The following is a 27854-nucleotide window of genomic DNA, read 5'->3' as shown; positions in this document are numbered from 1 at the left end:
TCAGTACCAGCAAGTCAATACTAATAACTTCCTAACATTAAGGAAATTGAACTCGCCTGAAAAATTGACATTAATGCCAAGCCTTCCCTGCAGGGACTGCCAAGTTATGAAGATATGAAGGCTCACCTGGCAGAGAGCAATGCAGCACTGGCCTAGACCACCACAGCCACTACTCCTCATCCATGCCTGGGAGGAAAACCTACACCAATACTTATCTTTATTAATCTGGTGGTGCTTTGTGCTTTATGGTTAATCTGTTCTTGGGTGTGTGTGTGCGTGTGTGTGTGTGTTGGTCAAGTGATCCTGGCCAGTGCCTTCCGACTCAATTTGCAAAATATAGTCGTTATGTGCTTTTGTAGTCTTGCCAGCCTAATTTGATTAAGGTCTAAGTAAATCAGTCCTAAACTCAAACATTCCTAAATTGTCACAATATGACCATTTTGTTTTTTTGGTAGGGTACATATATTTTGTAAGAATGTAATTTAACCATTATGCCTACTATGCGATAAGAAACTTTATACCAAGAAGATAATAGTATTAATGGTATGACTAATAAATTGTACCAAAACCACAGGGACATCACTTCATACAGTAATATTGAAGATGTACTCAAAAAGGAATGGACCTTGTACTTCAAGTAAGTAGTTTATAGACCAAACTTGCATTGAGCCTCAAGCATGCACTGGTGATAGGGCTTTCACTCCTTGAAGGCAAGAACTATTTTTACAGTGGTGACAGAAAATGGAGTGTTCATGACATGCCTAGAGCTGTCACTTGTAGAAACTACCTACATTTGCTTCTTGGCAATTCAATTAATCTAGTAAACCTTGAGTGCTTTAGGATACAGAGGCTTCCAGTAGAATATGCTTCAACTTCCATTCAGAGTTGTTTTTGAAAATAATTTTCCAGTCAAAGGAATTGTTTTTATCTTTATTATTGTTTTTATCTTGATTATTACATATATTGAAGATTATTACATATTGAAGATACTACTATATATACATATGAAGATGCAAGAGACAGACTTGTCCAGGATAAGGATGCACTGTGTGCTGTGAGAAGTTGTCTCTTACATTTCCAAATATGTCAAGGCTGATTTTGCACAATAAGTAATGAACTTGTTTTTCTCATAGGCTTTGTGAATTGGTACTTAATCTATCTAGTCACCTATAGAAATTTTTGTGACTGATTTGCACCATTAATAAAAGATTAAAAAATAAAACAAAAATTTCCTTTCCCTTTATTTTTGGCCCTTCTATTCTATACATGCATATGATACATGATTATTTTTGACACCCTTGCTTCTATTCTATACATGTGTATGATACATGATTATTTTTGACACCCATGTGTATCTCTCTCCCTTAAAAAATTCTACATCTGCTTTGTTTTTATTTTCAGTTATTGCCTCTTGCAAACAATATTTCGCTGTCTTTCATCCCAGGGTCGTGATTTACATCAAATTATTAAAATACAGTGGTACTTCAGTATATGTCTGCTTTGGAATAAGTCCAACTTGGGTATACGTACGTCCTGTTTGGATGCAAAAAAAATTTGCTTGGTATATGACCCTTGTTTGGAATACAACTTACACGCTAGAACCTGTATGGGTCAAAATGAGTCAAGGCACAGCACGTTACCCTTCTTTACCTCTCTCAAGACAACGAAGACACAACTGCTCACAAGCAGTGTTACTAGGTTGGCAGGACTCTCCTTCCAAGCAAAAACATCTCCAACCTTCTCAGCAAGGTAAATTGAGGTCAAATTTTAATATATTTCATCTAATTGCTTTTGTATTTATCATATTTGATGACATACAAGATGCATCTTTTTTTCATAAAAATGGCTCAAAAAATCACCCTGCATCTTACATGCAAATGTGAGGCCTCCCATACTTTTGATTTTGAAATTTCCTTCACTTGTACACCCGAAGATTTACACCACTGTATTATAGACAAGGGTGTTATATCACATTTTTCGACCATAATACGATGTAAGGAACTGTTGAAAATGAAAATGCGACCCTGTTCAGTGACGTGCAAAAGTGTGTTTTTGACACCTTGGCAGCTGGACTACGTTCTTTGCCTCGCCTCCATGACTAGGCCACTACCTCTGTTTTATTACTGAAGTCATGTAGGATATTTTTACTATTGTGATTGCTTGCTTTTTGTTCAGCAGTACACTAGCTTGCTTTAAACATTACATGCTTAAATACATAATTTTTTTTTTTTTTCTGAATATGCCCTGCTGAAATGGGGGTGGTGTTTTATGCCATCAAATATGGTATTTTAGCATTAAGCAGTGTTTAAATAATTTTATACAACCCCATCCATATACCAGATAATATGTCAATAACAACAGTATTTTTTTTCATGGGAACGAATTAATAATTTTCCCTTTATTTCTTATGGGAAAAATTTGTTTGGTACACATCCCGTTTGTTCAAGTTCAAGGATCTGGAATAGATCAAGGACATACACCGAGATTTTATAAATTTATGCTCATACATTTCTTAATATAAGTTTGCCCTGAATCACAGACTCGTTTATAGCTTGAGTGGACACTCAACCTCATCACAATTGAGGAAGTGAGGAGGAGAATTACTGTAAGTGTTGCAAGAGACTTGGCAGGGTGGGCAGAGCAATGTTGGGCTGGTATAAAAGATGTAAGATCAGGTGTGAGTGATGTGAACTTGCAAGGTAGACCACATAAGCGATGGATAAACAGTGTGAAGGCGGCTCTAATCACTACTGTATCAATGGCATTAATCTAATGCCATGACACAAATTGCTTGAGCGTCAATGATGTAACAATAGCAACTGCTCCCTAACAAGTTGGTCCAGGTGGGTTGAATGGTTCCCACAAATTACCACAAGACAGGACAATTGTATGCAGTGGTTAGGGGCTCTTGGGAGCCCTGTTATATAGAATATGTTCTGGCCCACTCTACACTCCATACATTTGCTGCCATAGGTTGACAGGGAGCCACCCACACATCCTTTCTTTTGTAACATTGCAGCACTGCTGGTGACAAATTTTTTTTTTTTTTTTTTTTACATTCTGGTTAAAGTCTTGATGGCCCAGTTTTGTCAAATTTTAATGGTTTCTCTCATCACCATCTATTTTTTGAGTTATAGGGCATTCACAAGGTATATGAATTCAGTAAGATAATATATATATATGCAAAATAATGAGTATGGCTCATATATTCTCATAATATACATGAAGCTACATCTGGAATGAAAGGGGAAGAACACACTAAATTTGCAACATTATCCTGTCACTCAGTGATGCTTAGACACTTCATAGTTCTCCGTGATCTTGTACTAACAGCTTCATGGTATGGCATGGAAGGAAACTAACACAAAGGAGATAGAAGAGTTGGGTAGCTACACAGAGAACATTATGATTGATGGTGATGGCAGTGTAACAAATACAGTAAGTATTATGAGCCTGATTTTGATAAAGTGTCATCATATAGTGTTCTACTTTGATTTTATGTTACCTTAAGACAACTTATGCAAACAACAAAAAATTGAAAATCAGCCAACACCACCTCTACATTTGGCTGATGCTGTATGAGTCAAAGGGGAAAGGACTGACACTGCAGAATTGTAGAATGATTGTGCCTGACAGAAGCAAATGCAGAGCAGTTCATGAGGTATGATATGGCACTGCAACCTATGAGGGAAGCACCACACATTGATTGTCTCACACAGGTGTGAAACAATCAGGTGTGGTGGGGGAGGGTACTTGCTGTGAAGTAGCCTTGTTCCAGACCAAACTGTCCAGTGTGGCTCAATGGAATAGTTTAGGCTAGGTGTCAAATTTGTCAAGGATTGTCTCATATTATGGAGCTCACTTATGGGTAGCAAATGTTCTAGGCTATAAATTTAAATCTAGGAAGTTTGGAGGGCTTACAAAGCTGTGGGTGAGCTATGGCCACAAGTTGCTCTTGTCTGTAACTAAGTGTTTCAGGCTTAGTGTCTTGTTCTAATTAGAACTTTGGGTGCCTTGTGGTCCCAGGGTTTGTACAGTGAGTTAAGGGCTGACTGCCTAATTCTGTGTGAGGAACACTTTTTCCCAAAAGTGAAACAATGATAAAAACTTTATTATGTATGTACATGTCATTTACATTGAGATACTGTAATTCATGATCCCAATCCACTATTGATATGAAGGCTTTAATGCCCTTGAAGTTAGCCCTGGGCTAAAGAAGGAGAGATCCACCACTGGTTGAGGTTATTAATCAGCCGTTAGTTTCTGTCTTTAGGAAATCACTTGAGTCAGGTGAGGTACCAGTAATGTGGAGGCAGGCTAATGTAGTACCCATCTTTAAGAAAGGAGATAAAACTTTAGCGTCTAATTATAGACCTGTCAGCTTAACTTCTGTCGTGGGTAAAATATTGGAGTCAATAATAGCGAGGAACATTAGGGAACATTTAGACAAACATAACTTGATAAATCAGTCACAGCATGACTTTACAAAGGGGAAGTCTTGCCTCACAAACTTGTTAATTTTTTTCAGTAAAGTGTACAAGGCAGTAGATAATGGTGATAGTTATGACATCTTATATCTTGACTTTAGTAAAGCATTTGACAAGGTACCCCATCAAAGGCTCCTGAGAAAGGTTAGGGCACACGGGATAGATGGGAAGGTGTTAGGCTGGATAGGGTCATGGCTTAGTGACAGGAGACAGAGAGTGGTAATAAATGGCTCAAAATCCAAGTGGGGTCATGTAATTAGTGGGGTGCCACAGGGATCAGTATTAGGGCCATTGTTATTTCTAATATATATCAATGACTTGGATAGTGGAATTAGTAGTGATGTTAGTAAATTTGCAGATAACACAAAGATAGGTATATTAATTAGGTCAGAATCGGATGCCATCATCTTGCAGGCAGATTTAAATAGGATGAATAAATGGACGTGACAGATGGCAAATGCAGTTTAATATCAACAAATGCAAAGTACTTAGCGTAGGTAGAGGAAACCCACACAGTAGGTACACATTAAACAACGAAACTCTGGTAGGAGTTATAGTTAGCTCTGAACCCCATCTAGGAAAACAATGCATAGAGGCCAGAAACAGGGCAAATAGAGCATTAGGATTCATTTTTAGGAGTGTTAAAAGTAGAAGGCTGGAGGTAATATTAAAGTTATACTTGGCGCTGGTCAGACCTCATCTAGACTACGCTGTGCAGTTCTGGTCCCCACATTACAGGAAAAATACAGGCCTATTAGAATCAGTACAGAGGAGAATGACTAAAAGGATACAGGGGATGAGGAGTATTCCTTACAAGGCGAGAATGAAGCCACTAAATTTACATTCTTTAGAGAGACGTAGATTAAGAGGGGACCTGATAGAAGTCTTTAGGTGGTATAAGGGTTATAACAAGGGGGATGTAAGCAAAATTCTTAGGGTCAGCAAACAGAGTAGAACAAGAAATAATGGGTTCAAGCTTGAAAAATTTAGGTTTAGGAAAGAGATAGGAAAAAATTGGTTCTCAAATAGAGTGGTAGATGAGTGGAACGGATTCAGTAATCATGCTGTTAGTGCTAGGACATTAGGGAGCTTTAAGAGAAGATTAGACGGGTTTATGGATGGGGATGATAGGTGGAAATCGGAAGGTATATTTCATACAGGGACTGCCACATGGAAGCTTGGTGGCTTCTTGCAGCTTCCCTCATTTCTTATGTTCTTATGTTGCTTGGGAATGCTGGAACTGAAAAATATATCCACACAAAACAATGAAATGCTTGCAATTTGTATGTTACTCTCTTTTGTGTGTGTGTTACTCTATCTTCTTTGGTAAGGAACAAATCTAGAGTGTTGCCCGTCCTAAGGTAGGTGTGCTCCTCTACCCACTGGGAGAGTCCCAGTAAAGGCAACTGTTTACAGTTTATGAGCGTCTTGGGGGAAGAGTGAGCACAAAACGTTGCATCTGAAGACCAAAGAAGGATAGGAAGGCTAAACTCACCAATCGCAATAACTTCCCTCACAATACGAAAACCTATAAAAATTACATCATTCTCATTAGCATTGCAAGTGTCTGCAGACAAATAAAAAGGATCGTAGAAGTCCCTCAGGTAGTCGGATACGCTAGTTACCTACTATTAACATCTCAATAGACCGGGAGACAATCACCTGAGAGAGAGAGAGAGAGAGAGAGAGAGAGAGAGAGAGAGAGAGAAACACTTTGCTGGCCGTTGAGTGCAGTGTCATGCTGTGGCGGCGTGGACTGCAGTGACTCGAACAATCTCGGATTTGGAGCGTGGACAGTTCGTAACCCATACTGAACGTAGACACTGTTTACACAATATACACGAGGTCTTTAGACCATAGAACCTAAGAATATGTAGGGTCTTGATGAGCAGGATACCGTGGTGTCAGGGAGTAGGTAATTGGTGGTAAGAAAGACACCCAATGAATCCTGAATTAACCACTTATGTTGTATCAGGGACTGTCTGCCTTTACAACCTACTGAACTATTTTACTGCCTACTGAACTATTTTATCCCTTTTCCTCGTTGTTGTTCTTTATTACAATCTTATTTAACTTTCTTTCTGTTATTTTACAGGAGTTATAAATAATTTCCCTGGTATCTGCCAGTTTCTTACATGCAAAGTCGAATGAAACACTTCCCATCATTCGGTCTTTGTCTTTTCTTATGGTTGTTTTAGTTTGTATTTATTCTTGTTTCAAAAAGTTAAGCACCAATTTCTTTTATACCTCCTTCCTGCTGTGCATCTCCCTGCCCACTGTGCTTTGTAATTTATTAATTTTCTTCCACTTAAAGTCTATTACACTGGCACCATTGAACAGCATTGTCATTGGTATGACCACTGAGTTCGTATTTTTTTTTTTTTCCGATCATCAACTTGTTGCAGCTTTTTAATATGATGATGTATATTAAATTTGTCATTTCTGGGCGTTCTGTATTACTTCATTTTTATGATCTTGTAGACCTAAAAGATATCGGCATTTTTATTGATGAAGGAGTTTTTGGGTAGTTGGAAAAGTCTTACAGTCTTGGCATGATTTTGGGCGGAAAAGTAAAGCCCACGAGTTTCAGGAAATGGAAGGTTAATTAACGTTTTGGGGGGCGCTTTATCATGTATAGCACGAGAACAGGCTGAATTAAACCTAGGTTTGGAAGGTTTAGGGTGAGAGAAAGTGAGGAGTGTACGTCTCCATGCCAGACATTATCACCTTTGTTATGCGTTCAGCACAAAGAGATGGTCTCTAACACGAAAGCAGTAGTTACTCCATGAAAAAAATCTTAATAATACCTCCTCAGGTCCACCAATTAGCAGAGGTAAAACTCCAGAGGTACCTCCGCTTTGGGGGATCCTGAGGAGGAACTGGAGCGATAAGACAATACCGATATGAGGTTGTGATCGGAGGAGCCCAATGGAAGAGACAGTGGCAGCATAAGAAGGATTAAGTTAGGAAAAGAATGTAGGGCGTATCACAGAGACGGTCAGGAATACGGTTAGGGTGTTACTCTCGAGGTCGTGGAGCACAGCAAAATTAAAGGGTAGTTCACCAGGTTGATCAATGAAGGGTAAGGTAAGCCAAAGCTAGTGGTGAATATTCAAGTCTCCAAGAATGGATATGTATGCAAAGGAGAAGAATGTCAGGATGTGCTCCACTTTGGAAGTTAGATTAAAATTTTGTATATAATATATATATATATATATATATATATATATATATATATATATATATATATATATATATATATATATATATATATATATATATATATATATATATATATATATATATATATATATATATATATATATATATATATATAACTTTTTTATTTTTTATTTTTTTTATAGTTAGAGGAGTTAGGTGAGAGATATACAGCACAAATGAATCTAGTTTGGGAGTGACTCTGAAGAAGAAACCAGACAATAGAAAAGTTCGGATGACTCAAGGGCGTGGGCCTTGGGTTGAAACTGAGGGCGGATTAGTATATTATTTCCTCCTTCATCAAACTTCTGCTTGCCTTAGACTCCTACATGTCCACTGAAGTCCACAATGATCATTATTGTGTGATTCTGTCCTCCTTCGATAATTCCTTCTATCCCTTTTTGAATTTATAATATTCCCCTCTGTCCTTCTCATACAAAATAGCAGCGATTTTTGTTTGTCTTCTCTACTTCCACCTTTCTCCTTTTTTCCATATTGCATTCAAGCCCTCCTCCCTTCTTATCCCTTATTCCTTTCATATTTGTAATGTTATGTAAATTTTCTGATAGTTTCCTCTTCAGTTGGGTTTCTGTTCGTCACATCATGGTATTACTGTACTTTTAGTTAGCTTTTGTATCTCATTGATTTTCGGATTTGTCAGACCTCGTATATTTATGCACTTCACTCTAATCTGATCTCTGCTCTTTAATGTCATGGTCTGTTCTCTCCTCTGCTCTATTCCCAGTCTTCAACGATAATTTTCTTTCTCTTATGAGCTGTCCTTTCTTCATGGTCCAGTCTCTTTATCATTGTCCTTTTTTTTTTCCCTGCAGCTGGTGACCTCTTGGCTTCTCAGTGCACCGGTCTTTTTTTCATAGCGTCTTTATTGCGTCGCCATTGGTAAAGGTACTTCCAGATTCTAAACTTAACTTCTTAACAGTTTAGCTCATCTGTTTTTATTTTATCTTATTTTGTTTTTATTTTTATTTTTATTTATCTATTTTATTCTGGTAATTTTTCATAATTATGTGTTGAGATAAATTATAGTTTCCGACTTTCGTTGCCAGTCAGACGCCAGAATGTTTGTTTTAATAAATTTCAGCATAATTAATGCAAAATGCGATCGAAAAAAATAAGCAGTAAATCTACAAATAAATATTGATGAAATATATTTCTAGAACAGATCTGAAGCTTTAAGAAATTCTAGAATAATTTATTTCCATGTACTTTCTAATAAAAAAAAAGAAAAAAGAAAAGAAGATAACTAGTTTTAACTGTCATTTCATAAATGTCGAAATTAATTTAGTTGTCCGCTCATGTCCTGTGTGGAGAGGAAAAAACTGGTATTCTGTCTGAGTGGTAAATGCATATTGGTAAAAGCACCGATGGTTTTTATGTAAGTTGGATCTTGAAGAAAAGAGGAAAAACAGAAACAAAAAAACGTTCCTTTCATTACTTAGTGACTGAATCTCAAGTATGAATGCTACCTTATAATTCCAGAAAGCGAGAATGTACTCGTAAGAGAACATCTTGTAAATATAATGCTTACTCGTCAAATAATTGTAATCTCTTATGTAACACTGCACAGTGATTATATACATTATACGATATAACCAGATGTAGAATTACATTTTTTTTCTAGGTTGTAACATGACTATGTTTTATGTATGCTGGTAAAATGGATGTAGATGGAGGGTGTATAACGCCGTCCCCCGTCAAAAAATAACTGAACTTTTACATGGACAGCATAATTCTTTGCCACTACAACATGCTAGTAATTATTTCTGAAAGCGTCTCTCTGTGATATATCTTGTCATGTATCATTTTATTCTCTTCTATAAGTCGGATTTCACTTTTGTTATATATATATATATATATATATATATATATATATATATATATATATATATATATATATATATATATATATATATATATATATATATATATATATATATATATATAATTTTTTTTTACATAAGAAAGGTTCTGGCCTAGGGAACGAAAAAAAAAAAAAATGAAAAAAGGGCAAATGCGGATTTCAGTCCTCAAAGAGTAATCAAAAGGAATATGTAAAATTAAGAGAAAAGGTGTCTTGAGACCTTCTTGAAAGACTTCATTATAGGTATGGCATACGGAAGCAGGCACGGAGGCCCAGAGTTTACCAGCAAAAGGTATGGAAGACTGGACAGTATAGTGTGAGAGAGAGGAAAGCCGTGTGCAGCAAGGTTACCGGAGGAGAGGAGACATGCAGTTGGCAAGATCAGAAAAGCAGCAGTCTGCGTGAAAATAGAGATAAAAGATAGCAAGAGATGCAAACTTGATTTAGTGATTCATTCTATGCTGCAGTAACTCGCGGATAAAGTGGCCCTGTGCTCGTCTTCCTCGCAGTGTTTCTGTGTCATTATTACTTCAATTATATCTTTTCACGTACGTTTTGTTGATTTATTAATTGTATTAATATGGTTATTCAGTGATGGAAGTATGACTCAATTCCAGATTAGAGATTGTAGAACATATTATAGACTCTCTCTCTCTCTCTCTCTCTCTCTCTCTCTCTCTCTCTCTCTCTCTCTCTCTCTCTCTCTCTCTCTCTCTCTCGCTCTCTCTCTCTCTCTCTCTCTCTGTACGGCATGCAGGCACGATAACCTCGCTTTAGTTGCTTCATACAAACTTCGTAGGTTCACTTTTATCACATCAAAGATCACGTGGCTGGCTTCGCTCCTGGCCTGACGTGCGACGATGAGGCAACACAGGAAAAAGTAAGTAATTGTGAACACATTTATTTCGTATCCTTTGTTCCCTTTTAACATTTTATTTTTTTCTTATTTACTGACTTTTACTTATTCATCATTCTTTTTTTATTCTGTTCCCTTTTTTTTCTTTTTTCATGTTCATTCTATTTCCTTCCTTCCTCTGTTCTTGGTATTTTCTTTCATCACCAAGTAACGGCAAGGATATTTACAAGTTATGCTATTGCAAGTCCTACTGGAACCTTAAAACTGTAAACCCCATATGTGATTATCCACTTAAGTCACTAGTAACATAAAAAGAAGAACATATTTTTACTTTTATAATTCTCTCTCTCTCTCTCTCTCTCTCTCTCTCTCTCTCTCTCTCTCTCTCTCTCTCTCTCTGAGGAGCGAAATATTAGAAGGCAAAGAAAAAGGAGCATAATGTAAAGTCCGTCACGGGTCAATTAAGAAACAAAGCGAGTGATAAGAGAAGAACTCAAGGAAGCAGCGATTGAGAGCACCGTGCAATAAAGGAGGGAGGAGGGAGAAATGCAAGGATTATAAGAAGCAAATATCAGTAAGGAATGCGTGATAGATAAAGTGAGTAATAATGTAATTCCTTTCAGCACTTTCCTTTGAAACACTGAATCTATGTATATTTTGAGGGTGATAATTCTCTCTCTCTCTCTCTCTCTCTCTCTCTCTCTCTCTCTCTCTCTCTCTCTCTCTCTCTCTCTCTCTCTCTCTCTCTGGTTTGCGTACTGGCAGGGCAGAATTATGGTTTTTCAACTAAAGTTGCCCTTTTCAATGGCAAACTATTTTAAAGCAATCTGGCCGTTCATAACACACATACTTATTAGAGGTATGTAATAAACTTTTCTCCGTATCGACTGTCCCTCCTCTGACTGACACTCTTCAATCTCTCTTACTTTGCCGCAGTATTGTATCTCTTCCTGTCTTCTACTTCTATTTTCATGCTGACTGCTCTTCTGAACTTGCTAACTACATGCTTCCTCTCCCCTTCTCCCTGCGGTCTCGTTGCACCAGACTCTCCACTCACTCTCACCCTTATTCTGTCTTTCCACCTTCCTGATGCAACAGTTAACAAGTACCTTCACTCTTGCATCCCCTTTTTTGGTACACTGTAGAACTTTTTGACAATCTGTATTTCCTCCTTGTTACTGACCTTGTTGAAGAGGAGTTCCAAGGTACGCCAGAGCCCGAATATTGGTTCTTCTTTTGAAATTCTTCCTTTCCTGTTTTGGGAATACAATTAGCGGGTAATTTTTTTCTTTAATTTGTTTTCGCCCTTGATCTACTTTCTTTGTGCACAGAAAAGATACACACACTCAAACACACACAGTCTCTCTCTCTCTCTCTCTCTCTCTCTCTCTCTCTCTCTCTCTCTCTCTCTCTCTCTCTCTCTCTCTCTTGACTGGTGTCTCTCTCTCTCTTGACTGGTGGAATAATTTACCAGTTCTCCTCGACAAAATGCCACGTGCGGTCCAGCTGTGATAATTTCAAAATGCTCACCAAAACAAGCCATGGTCAGGAGGGTGTGCGGCGCGTAATGCTCACTCTTTTCCTTCCTGCTGGACTTCCTAACGAGCAGCGGTACAGCAAAAAAGTTTTTGACGTTGATGGACATACATAGATTTTACTTTAGTATTCTTTTTCTTTATTCCACCTGCCATTCAGTCTGCAAGGTTTAGATTCAAGGATAAATGAGTTTACATCTTTAGTCGTGCTGCGGCGCGAACGCAAACTTATTGAAGTCGTGTACCTGTTTATTTTATTATTTTTCCTTTTTGTTTTTGTTTATGCAATATTTAATTAAAATGAGAATGTTGTGAAGGCAAAGTTTATTCACACTGGTGTGTGTGTGTGTGTGTGTGTGTGTGTGTGTGTGTGTGTGTTGGTTCTCTCTCTCTCTCTCTCTCTCTCTCTCTCTCTCTCTCTCTCTCTCTCTCTCTCTCTCTCTCTCTCTCTCTCTCTCTCTCTCTCTCTCTCTCTAACTTGTCCGCTTATTCAGTCAGTCAGTCAGTCGTTCACTACACACACACACACACACACACACACACACACACACACACACACACACACACACACACACACACACACACACACACACATTCAGATACCGTGCTGATTAGATGCGGAAACGAGTCACCTGTCCTTAGTTCGTATTCCAGATTAGTGACAGGCAGTAGTGAGAGGCCATTAGGACGCCCCGATCGTCACCTAATGAGGCCAGCTGCTGGAGTGGCGATGGCTTGAAGGGCGGCAAAGTAACGGGGCTCGCCAAACACTCGTCAGTGCTACCAAGAGTTCCCATCCCAAGTCACTCAGCGGGCAACATCCAGGAACACATCTCGCCTAGTTAACTGGAATGCCTCCTCGTGAAAGGTTGGGTGACGACTGAGGAAGGAAGGGAGGCAGGGAGGGAAGGAGAGAGAGAGAGAGAGAGAGAGAGAGAGAAGAAAAGAAGAAGAAGGGAAGGATGGAATGATACAAATAAAGAAAAAAATATACTGATAAAGACAACTTTTCAATTAGAAAGAAAGCACAGCAAAGATAAAATAAAGAAATTATGAAAACTTAATGCAGAAACGTGTGTGTGAGAGAGAGAGAGAGAGAGAGAGAGAGAGAGAGAGAGAGAGAGAGAGAGAGAGAGAGAGAGAGAGAGAGAGAGAGAGAGAGAGAGAGAGAGAGATCCGCACTATGGCTGCTTGGTGGTAGTGATTTAAATGCCAGAAGATACCAATGGGCAGCATTAATAATAAGTAACCACCGTAGACAGACATGAGGGACGCTGGCTGATGAAGGATGCATACAATGATGGATGTTTATGTATGGTCCGTTAAATATTCCCAGCCCTTCAAAGTTTGCTGGAGAACTCTACGGGTACTTCATGAAACACCTGGAGTTGACGCAGGTATGTACTGGAGAGGTCGTGGTGGTATTTGAATGTGTTTACCCTTTCCTGTGTGTTTATTTGTGAATTTTTGTTGCTTGTTGGCTTGGCTTCCATCCTCGTCTCTATCTACTAGTAACTGCTGTTACTACTGCTATTACTACTAGTACTTTACTGGTGATACTGCTGCTTCTACTACTACTACTATTACTACTACTACAACTACTGCTACTGCTGCCATCATCACGACCACCACCACTACCACCAGTACTACTACTACTACTACTACTACTACTACTACTGCTATTACTACTACTACTACTACTACTGTTACTACTACTACTACTACTACTACTACTACTACTACTACTACTACAACTACTACTACTACTACTACTACTACTACTACTATTAGTGCACCATCATCACCATCATTATTACTACTAATACTACTAATATTACATAACAATTACTACTACTACTACTACCACCACCACCACCACCACCACTTTCATCGCTACCAAAAGCATAAAAAAACACCCATCAGATTTTCGTCTTTACTTTTCTTAATATTTTTCCAGCTCTTCGTTTGTCTCTGGTGTTCAAGTGGAGAAAAGAAAAAAAAGAAAAAATCTTCCGAGCGGGCCCTTCGCTCCCTCGCGCCCCCTTCTGCAGCTCAAGTGTTGTGGTTCGCGTGTTTGTGTTACGCCCACAGCAACGGACGGGTGACTTTTTTGCGTTTTATTCCTTTTTTTTCTTTTCTCCCCCCCCTGAAGCTCCCTTATTCATCTTTTCCACGGCCCCTGAACTTTTACTGACCTATACTTTAATTTTACGACTGCCATTAACACCTGAGTTTGTTTTTCTTTATTTTTTCATTCTCTCTCTCTCTCTCTCTCTCTCTCTCTCTCTCTCTCTCTCTCTCTCTCTCTCTCTCTCTCTCTCTCTCTCTCTCGTTCTCTTTTAGCTAATCAATAAGCTTGTCTCTTATTACTCATCTCTCACGGTCTCCACTCGTGCGTTGTCTGGACCGAGCCGGGATGAAATACTGATGTCCACTGTTATTGGAAGGGTGGCGGAGCGCAGGATGGAAGGATGAAGGCTGGATGACTGGGGAACACAAGGGCTTACGGAGGAAGGGAATTGTGCCAAACCAACACTAGTCTATGTTTTCTCTTTTTTTTTTCAGACTAACATGACGATGCGGCGGCCATTGTTGTAACTGGTGGTGGTGGTGGTGGTGGTGGTTTCGTTACGGAGGAATGTAGAAAATATACTAGAAAGGAAAGTAGGTAGAAAATTCTCCTTTTTATTGGTCACGTGAATTTACTTCCTTCTTGTGGTGCTATAAGTGAACTGCATTTGTAGCTTATTGTACTTCCGTCAACATTTTATCTCTGGTCTAGTTCAGTTACTTATTGAATTTTTGTTTAGGTCATATTTGTGTATCTGTGTGTGTGTGTGTGTGTGTGTGTGTGTGTGTGTGTGTGTGGTGTGTGTGTGTGTGTGTGTGTGTGTGTTTTGGGTGTCAAGGAGTTTAACCAAGGGGATAAAGACAAAAAAAAAAACGTCCGTCACTTTACCGCTCTCCAAAAAGAAATTATTTACGAAAAGTTTCTGACAACAGTTGGCCAGTTTAGCTCCGGGAGTGTCTTGATATCCATTTTCTGAGGCAGTCCAAGGTGTAGGACGAAGAAAAAAAAAACATAAGTAGGTAGAGAAATCAGTGAGAGGATGAAAGAGTGAGGAAAATGGTCAAGTCTTTCACCATTAACGTGGACAGAATGAGGGTGTATGCTGTATATTCTATTTCCTTTGCTGTGTTTTTGCTTTCCCACAAAACTTACTATATCCATATCTGCTTCTTGCTTAGTGTGTCTGTTTGTCCGTGTGTCTCTGTCTGAGTGTCTGTGTATAGGGAGGTGGGTATGCTACTGGTCCACCGCTTGCCAGGAAGTTTCGTGATTCTTGCCTTCACTACTAAACACATTGACTGCACACTGTCATGGAATGCTCTCAGTTGACGTGTATTCATCTAAAGTTTAATTAGTATCTACCTATTACGTGCACACACACACACACACACACACACACACACACACACACACACACACACACACTAGAAATTTTCACAGTGATGAATGAAAAAGAGAGCCGGAAAAAAAAAGGCGAGTAAGAGAGAGAGAGAGAGAGAGAGAGAGAGAGAGAGAGAGAGAGAGAGAGAGAGAGAGAGAGAGAGAGAGAGAGAGAGAGAGAGAGAGAGAGAGAGAGAGAGAGAGAGAGAGAGAGAGAGAGAGAGAGAGAGAGAGAGAGAGGACGCATGCAAGTTGTCTTTCCATACACAGCCACAGCCTCACTGCGGCGCCTTCAGGTGTGTGTGCAGGTGAAGGAGTCATCAGGATGCCACACTCACCCACTCACTCAGTCAGTCACTCCATCCAGGAAATGAATTCAGCGCAGAACCACAAAACAACAAGATTTTCTTTTTCGGAAAGACATCACAACGAAACACCTCAAATGTCATGCTTGTCCCCGCGCGGCAGAGGCTGTGACCCTGCAGAGGGTGCAGCTGTCCCGCTCCAGTGCGACTGCTGCTGGGGGGAGGAGGAGGCGCCACACTCCTTCCTTCACCTGCCCCAGGAGGTACAGGTGGGGGAGCGGAGCCCTCAGCCCTGTCCGAGAGACCAAGGTGCCCCTGATACCCGTCCTCCACAGCAGCCCACCGTGACGGGTGGTCTATAGATCACCCGTCACGGTGTGCTGCGTGGCGTACGGGGTGGCCGTCTTCAGGAGGCAGGTGGCGCTGGCTGCCCTCCTGCAGGTAGGCTGTGCCTTACTTCAGCCGTGCTGGAGGTGAGGTGATGAGACCCGAAGGAAGGCAGCAGGGCCTCGTCGCCCTGTTCTGCAGTGGTAGGCGTCTGGGTGAGGGTGGCGCCGACCACCCTGCCAGCCACGCCGCCACGCCAGGGAAGGCTCTAGATGAACAGAGCAGTCCAGGCCAGGAGACCTGTCATAAAAATGTCACCCTGGGTCAGGAGTCCTCCTCAAAGGAACAGTCCCTGTATGCCGACGCTCCAAACCTGAATTCCTAGCTACTACTACTAGGAGAGAGAGAGAGAGACATGAACTCCTGCTCACTACTACTGCTAGTAGTAGCAGTTAGGCATTCAGGTCTGGGCCGTGGGATGTGCGGGGGCTAGTAGTAGTTGATGTTGTTATTGTTCTTGATGTTGTGCTGGTGGTGTGTTGCGTGCAGGCCTCACAGCACGCCAGCTCTCATTCACACAGTCAGGGCGTCAGCTCTGTTTCTCACACGGAGCCCGTCACTACAAAGCGGTCGTTTGGATTCACACCTTTGCTTCTCGTGGCCTTTGTTTGGAGATGCGCAATCAAAACCCAGGAAAAGCAAAACTGCATCCAAACCACTGCTCTGTAGGTTCTGAAGTGTAGGACCAAATGGTAAACCATCGCCGCTTGTGCGGTTTGACTGTGTTATTGAGCTTAGGCGGGCGTCCTGTCAGACCCGTACAACATATGACCTGCACAACAGTAGCAGTAGCAGCAGCAGCAACAACACTCCCTCCCCTCACAGGACATGCCTTCCTTGCTTCTCCGTCCATGGCAGCAGGAAACATTCCCTCAGCAGCAGCACGAGCCCGGCCTCTCTGCCCCGCTGTGCTACGCCGCCTCTGTCTGCTGGCTCTCTCCTCGCCCGCTTCGCATCACCGTCAGGAAATGGGTAAGCCACAAAGGATGACACGCTACACACACCTAATGTTTGATTTTTCTTTCGTTTCAGGTTAAGACATATTTATACTATCTCTCTCTCTCTCTCTCTCTCTCTCTCTCTCTCTCTCTCTCTCTCTCTCTCTCTCCCTCTCTCTCTCTCTCTCTCTCTCACAGCTACAGCCAACAATTCATTTTAGAGCTACAGTGCTCATTGCAAATTAAAATACAACAAATAAAGCACGGTGCCCTATTTACGTACACTGTTTTTATACTGTACTGTACTCGACTGTAAGTGAAATAATGTGGGCAATCTTTTCTTTCGTGGGAATTTAGATTATGAAAAGGAAAAAAAAAGGAAAATAGAAGTAAATAAAAATTAAACACACACACACACACACACACACACACACACACACACATACACACACACACACACACACACTATCAAAAGTGTTGCCAAGGGTCTTTTAGTGTTTTTTTTTTTTTTTCATGATTTCCATTACATATGAAGTAATGGAATGGACATACACCTTTAATGGTGAGTGCGATGGTGCGAGGGCGTGAGGGTGTGAGGGGTGAGCAGCGGGATGTACGTATTGTGTACTGGAGATGGAAGGCGAGCAAGTGTTCCCGGTAACGTACAGAAGTGCTGGCTGTCCTCGTGTGGTGCATGATGCCTGGTGGTGCTGTGGTGCTTCATTTGTGGCGTGTCATACTTGATATGTTGTGTTTTTGTTGTAAGGGAAGAGAGTAATGAGGAGAGGAGAGGAGAGGAGAGGAGACGTGAGAGGAGGGAACGCCATGTCGCTGCCTCAGCCCTCGAGCTGGGCATTGCGTTACCTCTTAACACTCACCCAGGAGGACCCTTCATTCGTGTGTGTGTGTGTGTGTGTGTGTGTGTGTGTGTGTGTGTGTGTGTGTGTGTGTGTGTGTGTGTGTGTGTGTAAAAGGAATATGCTCCGGGACTGCTCCTGATAGTTATGGACGCCCTGTTTGGGAATATCGTGCCTTTTTTTGTTCTGTTAGCGTGTGAGTTCTTCGTGAGGCAGGTGCGTGGGTCTTGGGCAAGAAGTCTACATAACACCATATTCCTGTTCATGTGCTATTACATCACATTTAATTCTATATTTCACGATGTTTATCATAAATTATGTCTACTTTAAGCGTGTAATTTAATGTGGCTTTAAGAAATATTCACTCATTAGGCACAGCCATATATCTATGTTTTGCCATCATTGTTATTTTGTACTTTTGGCTACATACATTTATAAATCTTAAATCTTCTGAAACACTTCCTCGCTTCACCTCCACTGCTTTCAAAAGGCTCTCGTTGATGTTTGACGGATTTTTAAGGATATTTTTTTAATGGTTCTAGCGACAGATTGACGAGACTTCTACATTATGAAGAGGAGAAACACTCGTGAGAACCCGACTAATAATTTCTGTGACCTTAGAAAGCATTCGTGGTGAGAGAGCAAAGCATTTCTGAATCCTGACCATAGACATGCGGGATACCAGTAAGTGACGCTGACCTCGACTATTGGAAGATCACCATTTTATTTTATTTTTACTTATATCTTTTTTCATGTATAAAGGGGGTGTGAGAAGATGATCAAGAGCTACTACAGCACCCTCAATAGCAACCTTTCCCACTCCTTCCCTCCCTCCCCCCAAAAAAAAAGTAAAGTAAAAAAAGAACATTTCGCAGTGAAGGAACCTAAAAATAAACCAAAAGAAAATTGGGTAAAGAGAGCTTCTGTTGATGTATGGAACCCTTTATACCAATTCTTCGAAAATACGTATTTGCTATTACTCTAGATCTATACCTTAATACGCCCGAGTGTATATCAGGAGGAAATTGCATAAAGACACGTGCTATTCATGGAAGTTTTTATACATATTCTTAAGACGTATTTGTGAGTAGCATTGATTCAGGTAAATATGTAAGTGTGCTGCCAATACCACGTTCATCAGGTACCCGCCAATGAGTTATGTGGAAAATATTACTGTTTATGGAGCGCTTGTTGAGTTTAGCATCGGAAATCCAGCGTGGGTTTATAGTTCATGTTTATTTCTCGTGGGGCTCTGCATATTTTCAGCAGTCAATGATGGCTGTGGTCGATTTCTGGTATTGAGTATTTATTTACACTTGCCCTGAGCTGCACCAGTCTTCCTTCACCAACACTGCAGCAAGACTCGAATACGTGGTAATGTATTTGTTATCTTGCAACTTTACCACAGAGCCACTGCAGCGCGCCACGCAAACAGCACCTGGTATTGAGTCCACACGTTATGTCTCCCAACTGTTTTATTTTATTTTATTTCATTTTATTTTATTTTTTTAAGCGTGTTGCAATTCTGTAAACAAGATGTCTCTTCTGCATCATTTCTTTTTTTAATAACATTCCTTCAGTTGTTGCGAAAGTACATCATGTCTAAAGTAAAAAGTTTCTTATTGCTCAAACAACAACAGAACTAAAAAAAAAAAAAAAAAAAAAAAAAAAGAAATATGTAAAATATCATTCTATTTCATCTAGTGATCACAGCGGTCTTGTTACAAAGTTTCTATCGAACTAGGGCGATAAAAATGAAAAAAAATGAAAGAAAGACATATTTCCTTACAAGTACAGCCAGTCAAACGATATGAAAAATGCAAAGAAAATCAGTCGTGTAATAGTGAACACATCATTGAAGTGAGTAGAAGCGACGGCAGAGAAAAAGTAAAGTGGCTGACGAAACAACTTAAGTGACAACACAACTGATAAATCCACCAGGCAAAGAGCAGCAGCTTGTAGTGGCCGCAGTGGATCAGCCCGGCCACAGGAAATGCCAAAGCGATAAAATTAAAACAAATTGTAAGCTAAAACTTGAAGTAAAACGGTAATTTAGACCACAAGATTTATACTACGAGATTATAGAAAAGAAAACTTCTCTAAGGGTCTAAAGAAGTAACACGTTTTACTAGAGGAGAGACTACGTAAGGTTTGAGCAAAAAATCGAGCACACACTTTTCAAGACGCCTATCCTCCAATTTTGGATGATCCTTCTGACCTTTCTTTTGGGATTGGCACCTCAGTGGGATTTTTTTTTACTCTTTTTATTGTCCTTGGCCAGTGTCCCTCTTACATAGAAAAAAAAAAACACTTCATAGGACATTACATTTCAGAACAAGTGTGAATGACTAAAGGCCGATGCTCAAAAAGTTTTCTGTTCACTGTAGATCTAAAAGCGTAAGAAAGCCAAGGCACACTAAACATAGCAGTATTCCAAACAAGTCGCCAAAGTAGATTTTCAAAGACAATTTCGGAAGAGAGAGAGAGAGAGAGAGAGAGAGAGAGAGAGAGAGAGAGAGAGAGAGAGAGAGAGAGAGAGAGAGAGAGAGAGAGAGAGAGAGAGAGAGAGAGAGAGAGAGAGAGAGAGAGAGAGAGAGAGAGAGAGAGAGAGACTTGCTGCTGCACTGCTGCTGTTGTTGATAATAAAGAAAAGTAACAACAAAAACAAAGAAGAAGTAAGAAGAAGAAGAAGAAGAAGAAGAAGAAGAAGAAGAAGAAGAAGAAGAAGAAGAAGAAGAAGAAGAAGAAGAAGAAGAAGAAGAAGAAGAAGAAGAAGAAGAAGAAGAAGAAGAAGAAGAAGAAGAAGAAGAAGAAGAAGAAGAAGAAGAAGAAGAAGAAGAAGAAGAAGAAGAAGAAGAAGAAGAAGAAGAAGAAGAAGAAGAAGAAGAAGAAGAAGAAGAAGAAGAAGAAGAAGAAGAAGAAGAAGAAGAAGAAGAAGAAGAAGAAGAAGAAGAAGAAGAAGAAGAAGAAGAAGAAGAAGAAGAAGAAGAAGAAGAAGAAGAAGAAGAAGAAGAAGAAGAAGAAGAAGAAGAAGAAGAAGAAGAAGAAGAAGAAGAAGAAGAAGAAGAAGAAGAAGAAGAAGAAGAAGAAGAAGAAGAAGAAGAAGAAGAAGAAGAAGAAGAAGAAGAAGAAGAAGAAGAAGAAGAAGAAGAAGAAGAAGGACACACGCATAGGAAGTACAAACACAGCAGAGAGAGGCAAGAAGAAGAAAAAAGGCGAGACCATCATCATCACAAAACAGTCCAGGCCAACTTAAATAATGCAGGAAACCCTCACTACACTCACCTCACTGCGCTCACCCCGCCACACACCCCACACCCTCACACGCACACCCACACTCACACCCGGCTAGTTGCATACGTAGGCTGGCTGTGTTGCACGTTTCACTACACGATGTCTCTCTTGCCCTTTACTCAACTCCCTCCCGGCCCTCCAACCTCAAATCCTATCCTGCCAGCTTCCTCTTCCTCCTCCTCCTCCTTTCCATCCTTCTCCATCCCACGGTAGCACGATTCCTCACCGTTTCATACCGAACCATATACATGCAAATTAGCTCCACTGAACAACGACACACACACACACACACACACACACACACACACACACGATTCCACTCTCAAGACACTCAAAAGTTTCGTCGTTTTTTTCCTCATTCCCAAATTCGCTCGCTTTTGTTGGTATGGAACCGTGAGAACTAATTAAGATTAAAATGTTGCCTTTCACCGCCACCGCTCCCTGCGCCCAGAAAATAGAAGTGTAAATACTGAATGAAACAACAACAACAACAACAACTTCGTTACCTCGCGTGTTCCCTTCGCAATCGAAATCCAGGTAACCTTTTTCTTAATGTCGATGCTATAATTAGAAATCAGAACCCACGGATCATAGAACACACACACACACACACACACACATTCTCTCTCTCTCTCTCTCTCTCTCTCTCTCTCTCTCTCTCTCTCTCTCTCTCTCTCTCTCTCTCTCTCTCTCTCTCTCTCTCTCTCTCTCTCTCTCTCTCTCTCTCTCTCTCTCTCTCTCGTAACCCAGCAATTCCTCCTCCTCCTCCTCTTCCTCTCTCCCACGCTGCTACCTTTTCTTCCTTCGTTCCTTCTACATAAATTATTTTCCTTGTTTTTCTGTTCTCTCTTGCGTCGCCTCAATATTTTTTATTAATTTTGTCCCTTGTTTCAGTGTTTATTTTTCCGCCTTTCCTTACTTCTTTCCCTCTTTATAAATATTCTTTTCTTGTTCTTGCTGCCTTGCTATTTTCTTTAATTCATCATCTTCCTTGTTTTTTTCTCCCTCCTTTCTCTTCTCTTACATCGTTTTCTTTGCGTCACCATCACTTAGTCGGGCTTTCATTCTTTATATACCGTTTACACTTATTCACCGTCTTTCATTTCTTTTTTCTCTTGCTTTCTCCCTTTCACTTTGTTCCTCGCCATTCCATTCTCCTCTCACCAGTATCTTCCTATTTTCTTTGGTATTCTGTTTCTATTTGCGTCGCTCCAATCATTCTTCCTTCCTCCCTTCCCTCCTTCCCTCACTCCCTGTTTGTTCCCTTCTTCACGCTCTCCCATCCGCCTCTCATCACCCTTCCCTGATTTTCGTTGATTTTATTGCTTATTCCTGCCACTCTACTCGCACCACTCTTCCCTTCTTCATCACCTCCCTCTCTCCATTTTCTTCCATCCTCTTCATTACTTTTGCCTTTCTCTCTTATTACTTCTCCATTTCCTTAACGTCGTAATGTGCCGTGTTTTGAGAAAATAAAAGCACTGGCGACATGATGATCAATATGAGAATGTGTGTCAATACTGAGCCGAGCGAGAGAGAGAGAGAGAGAGAGAGAGAGAGAGAGAGAGAGAGAGAGAGAGAGAGAGAGAGAGAGAGAGAGAGAGAGAGAGAGAGAGAGAGAGAGAGAGAGAGAGAGAGAGAGAGAGAGAGAGATTCTTTTCGCGTGATGCATGCGTTACATTAATCTCTTTTATCTGGTTGGTTTTGAAAAATTAGTTTGGTTATACTCAGGAGGAGAAAACAAACATTTATTTCATGCCACTGTTCCTCTTCAACACAGCACAGCACAGCACAGCAGAGCACAGCACAACACAACACGGCACAATACATTACACAGCACACTGAACTTTGACGCGGACTATTATCACAGTTTATTAACACAGCAACGCTCTGAGTGGCCTTCAAACACATCTCACTGACCAAATCTACTAGTTACAATGCAATCACTATTCTGAAAACATCCCATTCATCACCATTAACACAGCACACACCACCATTAACACAGGACACACCATCATTAACACAGCACACCCCCATTAACACAGCACACCACCATTAACACAGCACTCACCACCATTAACACAGCACACACCACCATTAACACAGCACACCACCATTAACACAGCACACACCACCATTAACACAGCACACCACCATTAACACAGCACTCATCCCTCACTCGCTCACAGCCCACTTATCTGCCCCTACCAACCACATACCAGCTACTTAACACAGCCCCATCATACCATTAACCATTATACTCTGGAACTCCCTGCCTGCTTTTGTATTTCCTCCTTCCTATGACTTGAACTCTCTGAATAGGGAGGTTTCAAGACACTTATCCTCCGAATTCGGAATAACCCTTTTGACCTTTCTTTTTGGAGTGGCATCTCAGTGGGCCTTTTTTTTTTTTTCTTTTTTTTGCTAGTTTTTGTTGTCCTTGTCCAATACCTCTCTTACATAGAAAAAAATAAAAAATAAAGCTGAAGCCTATCACAGCCCACTCACTCTCTCCTACCACAGCCCAGCCCACCATCACCGCGTGTCTCTGAAGGGCGGCGACGATAGAGGGAAGCAAGGGTCGTCTGGTCTCTCTCCTCCCCATGCTACCTTAATATATATCTTGGAATGTTAATTGTAATTCCCTGAACCAAGACCTGGAACGTCCCTGTCTTCATCTGTCTGACTCTGTTTTTGTCTGTCCGTCTGTCTGTCCTCCCTCCTCTCTCTCTCTCTCTCTCTCTCTCTTCCTCTCTCTCTCTCTTCTCTCTCTCTCTTCTCTCTCTCTCTCTCATCTCTTCTCTCTCTCTCTACGTGACGTGACAGTGAAGGAAGTGGCGACAGTTTACGGAGATTCCGGGAGGTGAGGAGAAGCTGGAGAGACAGGTGTGTGGAGGGATTGGGCAGGTGTGGGAGGGACAGACCGGTGCGGGTAAGTGGGAGGCTACTTAGAGGGTGTGTAAGGTGCGGGGCCGGTTAGTGTGGGCCGGGACGCGCTATTCGGCCGGATGGGTGGCGAGTGGTGTGTTGACTCCCTCTCCTGCCTCTTCCCCACGTGGCGGCCTCTGTAGCGAGTCTGACGGGAGGAGCGACGCGCGAAGAAATATAGTAAGAAACAGTGCAGTGAGACAAGTTGTAGCTCAGCGTCGGTTGGCCCTGAACTATCACGAAACAGTTCAGAGGACCTCGCGTGCTCGATGTGACTTTGTTGCATCAAATTGCGGCGGTCACGAACTCTTCGGAATCAACCAGCCCGATTTACTCTCCCTCCAGCTGCGTCTGAGCTAATGGGAAAGCTGCGGTGCCCCTCGTGGGCCGGCTGAGTGTTACTATTGAGGTGCGGCGCGGCGGCGAGGTCAGTCTAGCCGCAAGACGCAAACTGGACTTCCGATATTGATAGGAAACATTACTTCCTCAAAGGGCGAGGCCAAACAATGGACTGGAGCAAGATGAGGATACCAGGCACCTCCGGACACACACTCCACCTTCTCCTCCAACAGGACAAGGAGGAGAGGAGTGGGGGAGCAACAACGGCAGCGTGTTTGTGGTTCTCCTCGCGATATTTGCGATTCCTTATCGACGGAGCAGGGTGAGGGATCATTTATCCTTTAATTCAACTACTTTACCTAACGCACTCCTTTGTGTGCACAGAGTGGCGTCTTTATTTGCAACTCACACTTGTTCTTTGTGAGGTCAAGTGGACACCAGGCGGCGATTGAGTGATGGGAAAGACAGGTTTAAGGTGTCCCTGACTGACTGACCGACTGACTGGCCGTGAGTCAACGTATTGAAACTTCACTCGCATGTCTCACTCTCAGCGTGGAGGCCCAGGCGTCAGGTGCACCCTGGGCGGAGGTGAGGCACGCGCTGCTAAATGACGCGCGAAAGATCCCATAAACAGCTAACCTCCTCCCCACGCCACCATCACTTCAGAAGCAGGATCCAGAAAGGCAATATCTGAATTGTTGAGCTGAATTGAGAATGGTCTTAATGTTCAATAGTTCACCACGTATGGTCCACTAGAGTAATCTGAAAATACAATACCAGTGATTCTGTACGTGAGAACCGAATCTTTGTCTTTCATAGTTGTACCTTTAAAAGTCGACTTAGTGAACTCGTCGGTATTGTTGATAGCTGTGGTACTGGCCCAATGTGATCTGGGTTCGAGTTTAGTCACGCGCAAGTGAGTGGACACGATGCCAAGTCAGCTGTGTACTTAACATGCAAAGGCTGATCGATAAATGAAAACATCTGGAGCAGCACACAACGAAATTATCCCTTTATCCTCTCGGGGCGTCCCGGGTTAGTGGCGGAGTTAATATCGCCTGCCACGGGGTTTGAGTACCAAGGAAAACATTATGGGCGCCCGCAGTAACGGACCACATGATACATTTGCCTTTACGAGGTATACGTTCCAGTATTATATTGTGCAGCGGTGAGGACGCAGGTGTGTTGTCTGCGTTCACGGACACCACAGCCGAGTAAGAGGAATATTGTTGAGTCTGAACACGAATAATAAAGAGTAGGAAAATAAAAATAACACCAGCTTGGTATTGCCACACAGAGAGAGAGAGAGAGAGAGAGAGAGAGAGAAGAGAGGAGAGAGAGAGAGAGAGAGAGAGAGAGGAGAGGAGAGAGAGAGAGAGATGAGAGAGAGAGAGAGAGAGGAGAGAGAGAAATTAAGAGAGCAGGAGTGTTGTCATTTAGCTAAGAGATTGCTGTGACCTACCTAAGTGAACTTCAGTGGAGTAATAAGGAGTAATTTGAAAGGAGCAATTAAAAGTTCCAGAGGGGCAATCTGGAGTACAATTAGGCTGACTTCAATAATTATTACGCACACACACACACACACACACACACACACACACACACACCCACACACACACACACACACACACACACACACACACACGAACGCTGCATAAAGGATAATTCAAAAATAATACGTACAGAGTCAAGAGTCCCATTTTTTGAATACGAGGGAAATAAATGGAACCACGTCTCCTCCTCCTCCTCCTCCTCCTCCTCCTCCTCCTCCTCCTCCTCCTCCTATTCCCCTCTTCCACAGTTTTCTCTAATTTACTCCCGCAGTTTCCTCTCTCCCCTCGACAAAGCGGCCGCATTACCCCCTAAAACACTCTAAAATATTACTTCATTTTTGAGTTTCTCGCGCCTACGTACCCCCACTACTTTCCCCTCCCCCTTCTCCTGCCGCCGCCCCCGCCGCCGCCGCCGCCGCCAGCCACCACCACCACCACCACCACCACCACTGCTACTCTGTTTAAAAGCAGCCTACCGTCGCCGCTCAATTAGCCAAGAGTCACTACACTTGCTTCTTCACAGTAGTTGTGTGTGTGTGTGTGTGTGTGTGTGTGTGTGTGTGTGTGTGTGTGTGTGTGTGTGTGTGTGTGTGTGTGTGTGTGTCCGCGCGCCCGCCCGAACACCTGCGTGTGTGTGTGCCATTAGCAAAGTCACAATAACATAAAAATAAAAGACGGAATATTAAAGAGCACAATATATATATATATTATATATATATATATATATATATATAAATATATATATATATATATATATATATATATATATATATATATATATATATATATATATATATATATATATATATATATATATATATATATATTATATATATATATATATATATATATAAGAGTACGGAGATATGGATACACGAGTATGCTGCACATAGATGAATAGACCAAACAAGCTGCAAACATTTCAGGGATGGAATATCACACCTAACATCAAATAACGCAGACACGTCTGATGAAATAGTAAACAGTAAACACTGCCAGCCGAGACGCGGTGAGTCAGAGTGCATCAGGGTGAATACTTTGCTTTAATCTTTGTTCTTTGATGTAATTGCTTGCTAGTTCTTCATTCTGAACACTAATAGCACGCAATCCAACACTGTACTAAGGGAGCCAGTCTCTCGTACTGTTACGCTGACAGGTGAATAATTAATCCTCTCTTATTGGCAAACGTTACCGCTTCAGTGAGAATTCCTGCTCACTTTAAGGCAACAAAAATGAAACTGCATGCTCGTGCGCCAGAGGGACGAGAATGCGATGAAGTAACTCCACAAAGGTGTCAATACTTGCACGGTAATTAATGAGGTGTCTTTCTGCCTTCCCCGAGCAAAATTTTCTGCATTCTTTATATCATTTGCAGTGATTAATATGACGAGATTGATCCACTTTAAGCATAACAATTCGGATAAATATATTCCTCATCAGTCTTAACACGTGAAAGTTTAGGGCAGTAGTGGTATTTGTTTAGCATTCTCTATCGTCGTAATTTATTCTGGTGTTGTCTTCTCTAGTTATCTTTTGCAAACGTTTTCGAAATAATGATAACCCGTCACCTGTTGATATGAGGAACGAGATTCACCTGAGGCTGACGAGTGACCAGGTGTGTTGGAGGACTGTGTTTTATCATTTTCATCATCATCACTATTTATTGTTTCGCGGTTATTATTAGTTATTCTTATAAGTTATCATCTGTTACCATTATTAGTTACTATCATTAGTTTCTTTATTATTAGCTATCATTACTTACTCTAATTAGTTACTGTTAATTATCATTCGTTTATGTGGAGAATTTAGAGTGTCGTTATCAT

General features: G+C 41.3%; 2 protein-coding genes and 1 long non-coding RNA gene across 9 annotated transcripts in view; 2 read left to right on the top strand and 1 right to left on the bottom strand.

Moving 5' to 3' along the window:
* Positions 1-1228, top strand: part of LOC135105630 (gelsolin, cytoplasmic-like) — a 91523-nt gene extending 90295 nt beyond the window's left edge. For all 7 annotated transcript variants that reach the window (XM_064013977.1, XM_064013975.1, XM_064013980.1 and 4 more), the window contains one exon: positions 94-1228. In XM_064013977.1, the coding sequence (XP_063870047.1) occupies positions 94-156 (63 nt within the window). In that variant the 3' untranslated portion in view covers positions 157-1228. The remainder of the gene's footprint in view (positions 1-93) is intronic.
* The window catches only part of LOC135105633 (uncharacterized), a 113973-nt gene that overhangs the window by 7369 nt on the left and 78750 nt on the right, over positions 1-27854 (bottom strand). The window lies entirely within an intron of this gene.
* Positions 24168-27854, top strand: part of LOC135105631 (carbonic anhydrase-related protein 10-like) — a 105890-nt gene continuing 102203 nt past the window's right edge. The window contains exon 1 of the mRNA XM_064013981.1: positions 24168-24800. Coding sequence (XP_063870051.1) covers positions 24646-24800 — 155 coding nt within the window. The 5' untranslated portion in view covers positions 24168-24645. The remainder of the gene's footprint in view (positions 24801-27854) is intronic.

This window comes from Scylla paramamosain, chromosome 12, assembly GCF_035594125.1.
Source record: "Scylla paramamosain isolate STU-SP2022 chromosome 12, ASM3559412v1, whole genome shotgun sequence".
Lineage (NCBI taxonomy): Eukaryota > Metazoa > Arthropoda > Malacostraca > Decapoda > Portunidae > Scylla > Scylla paramamosain.
Note: the sequence above shows the minus strand (reverse complement) of the source record. Positions and strands in the feature narration are given on the sequence as shown.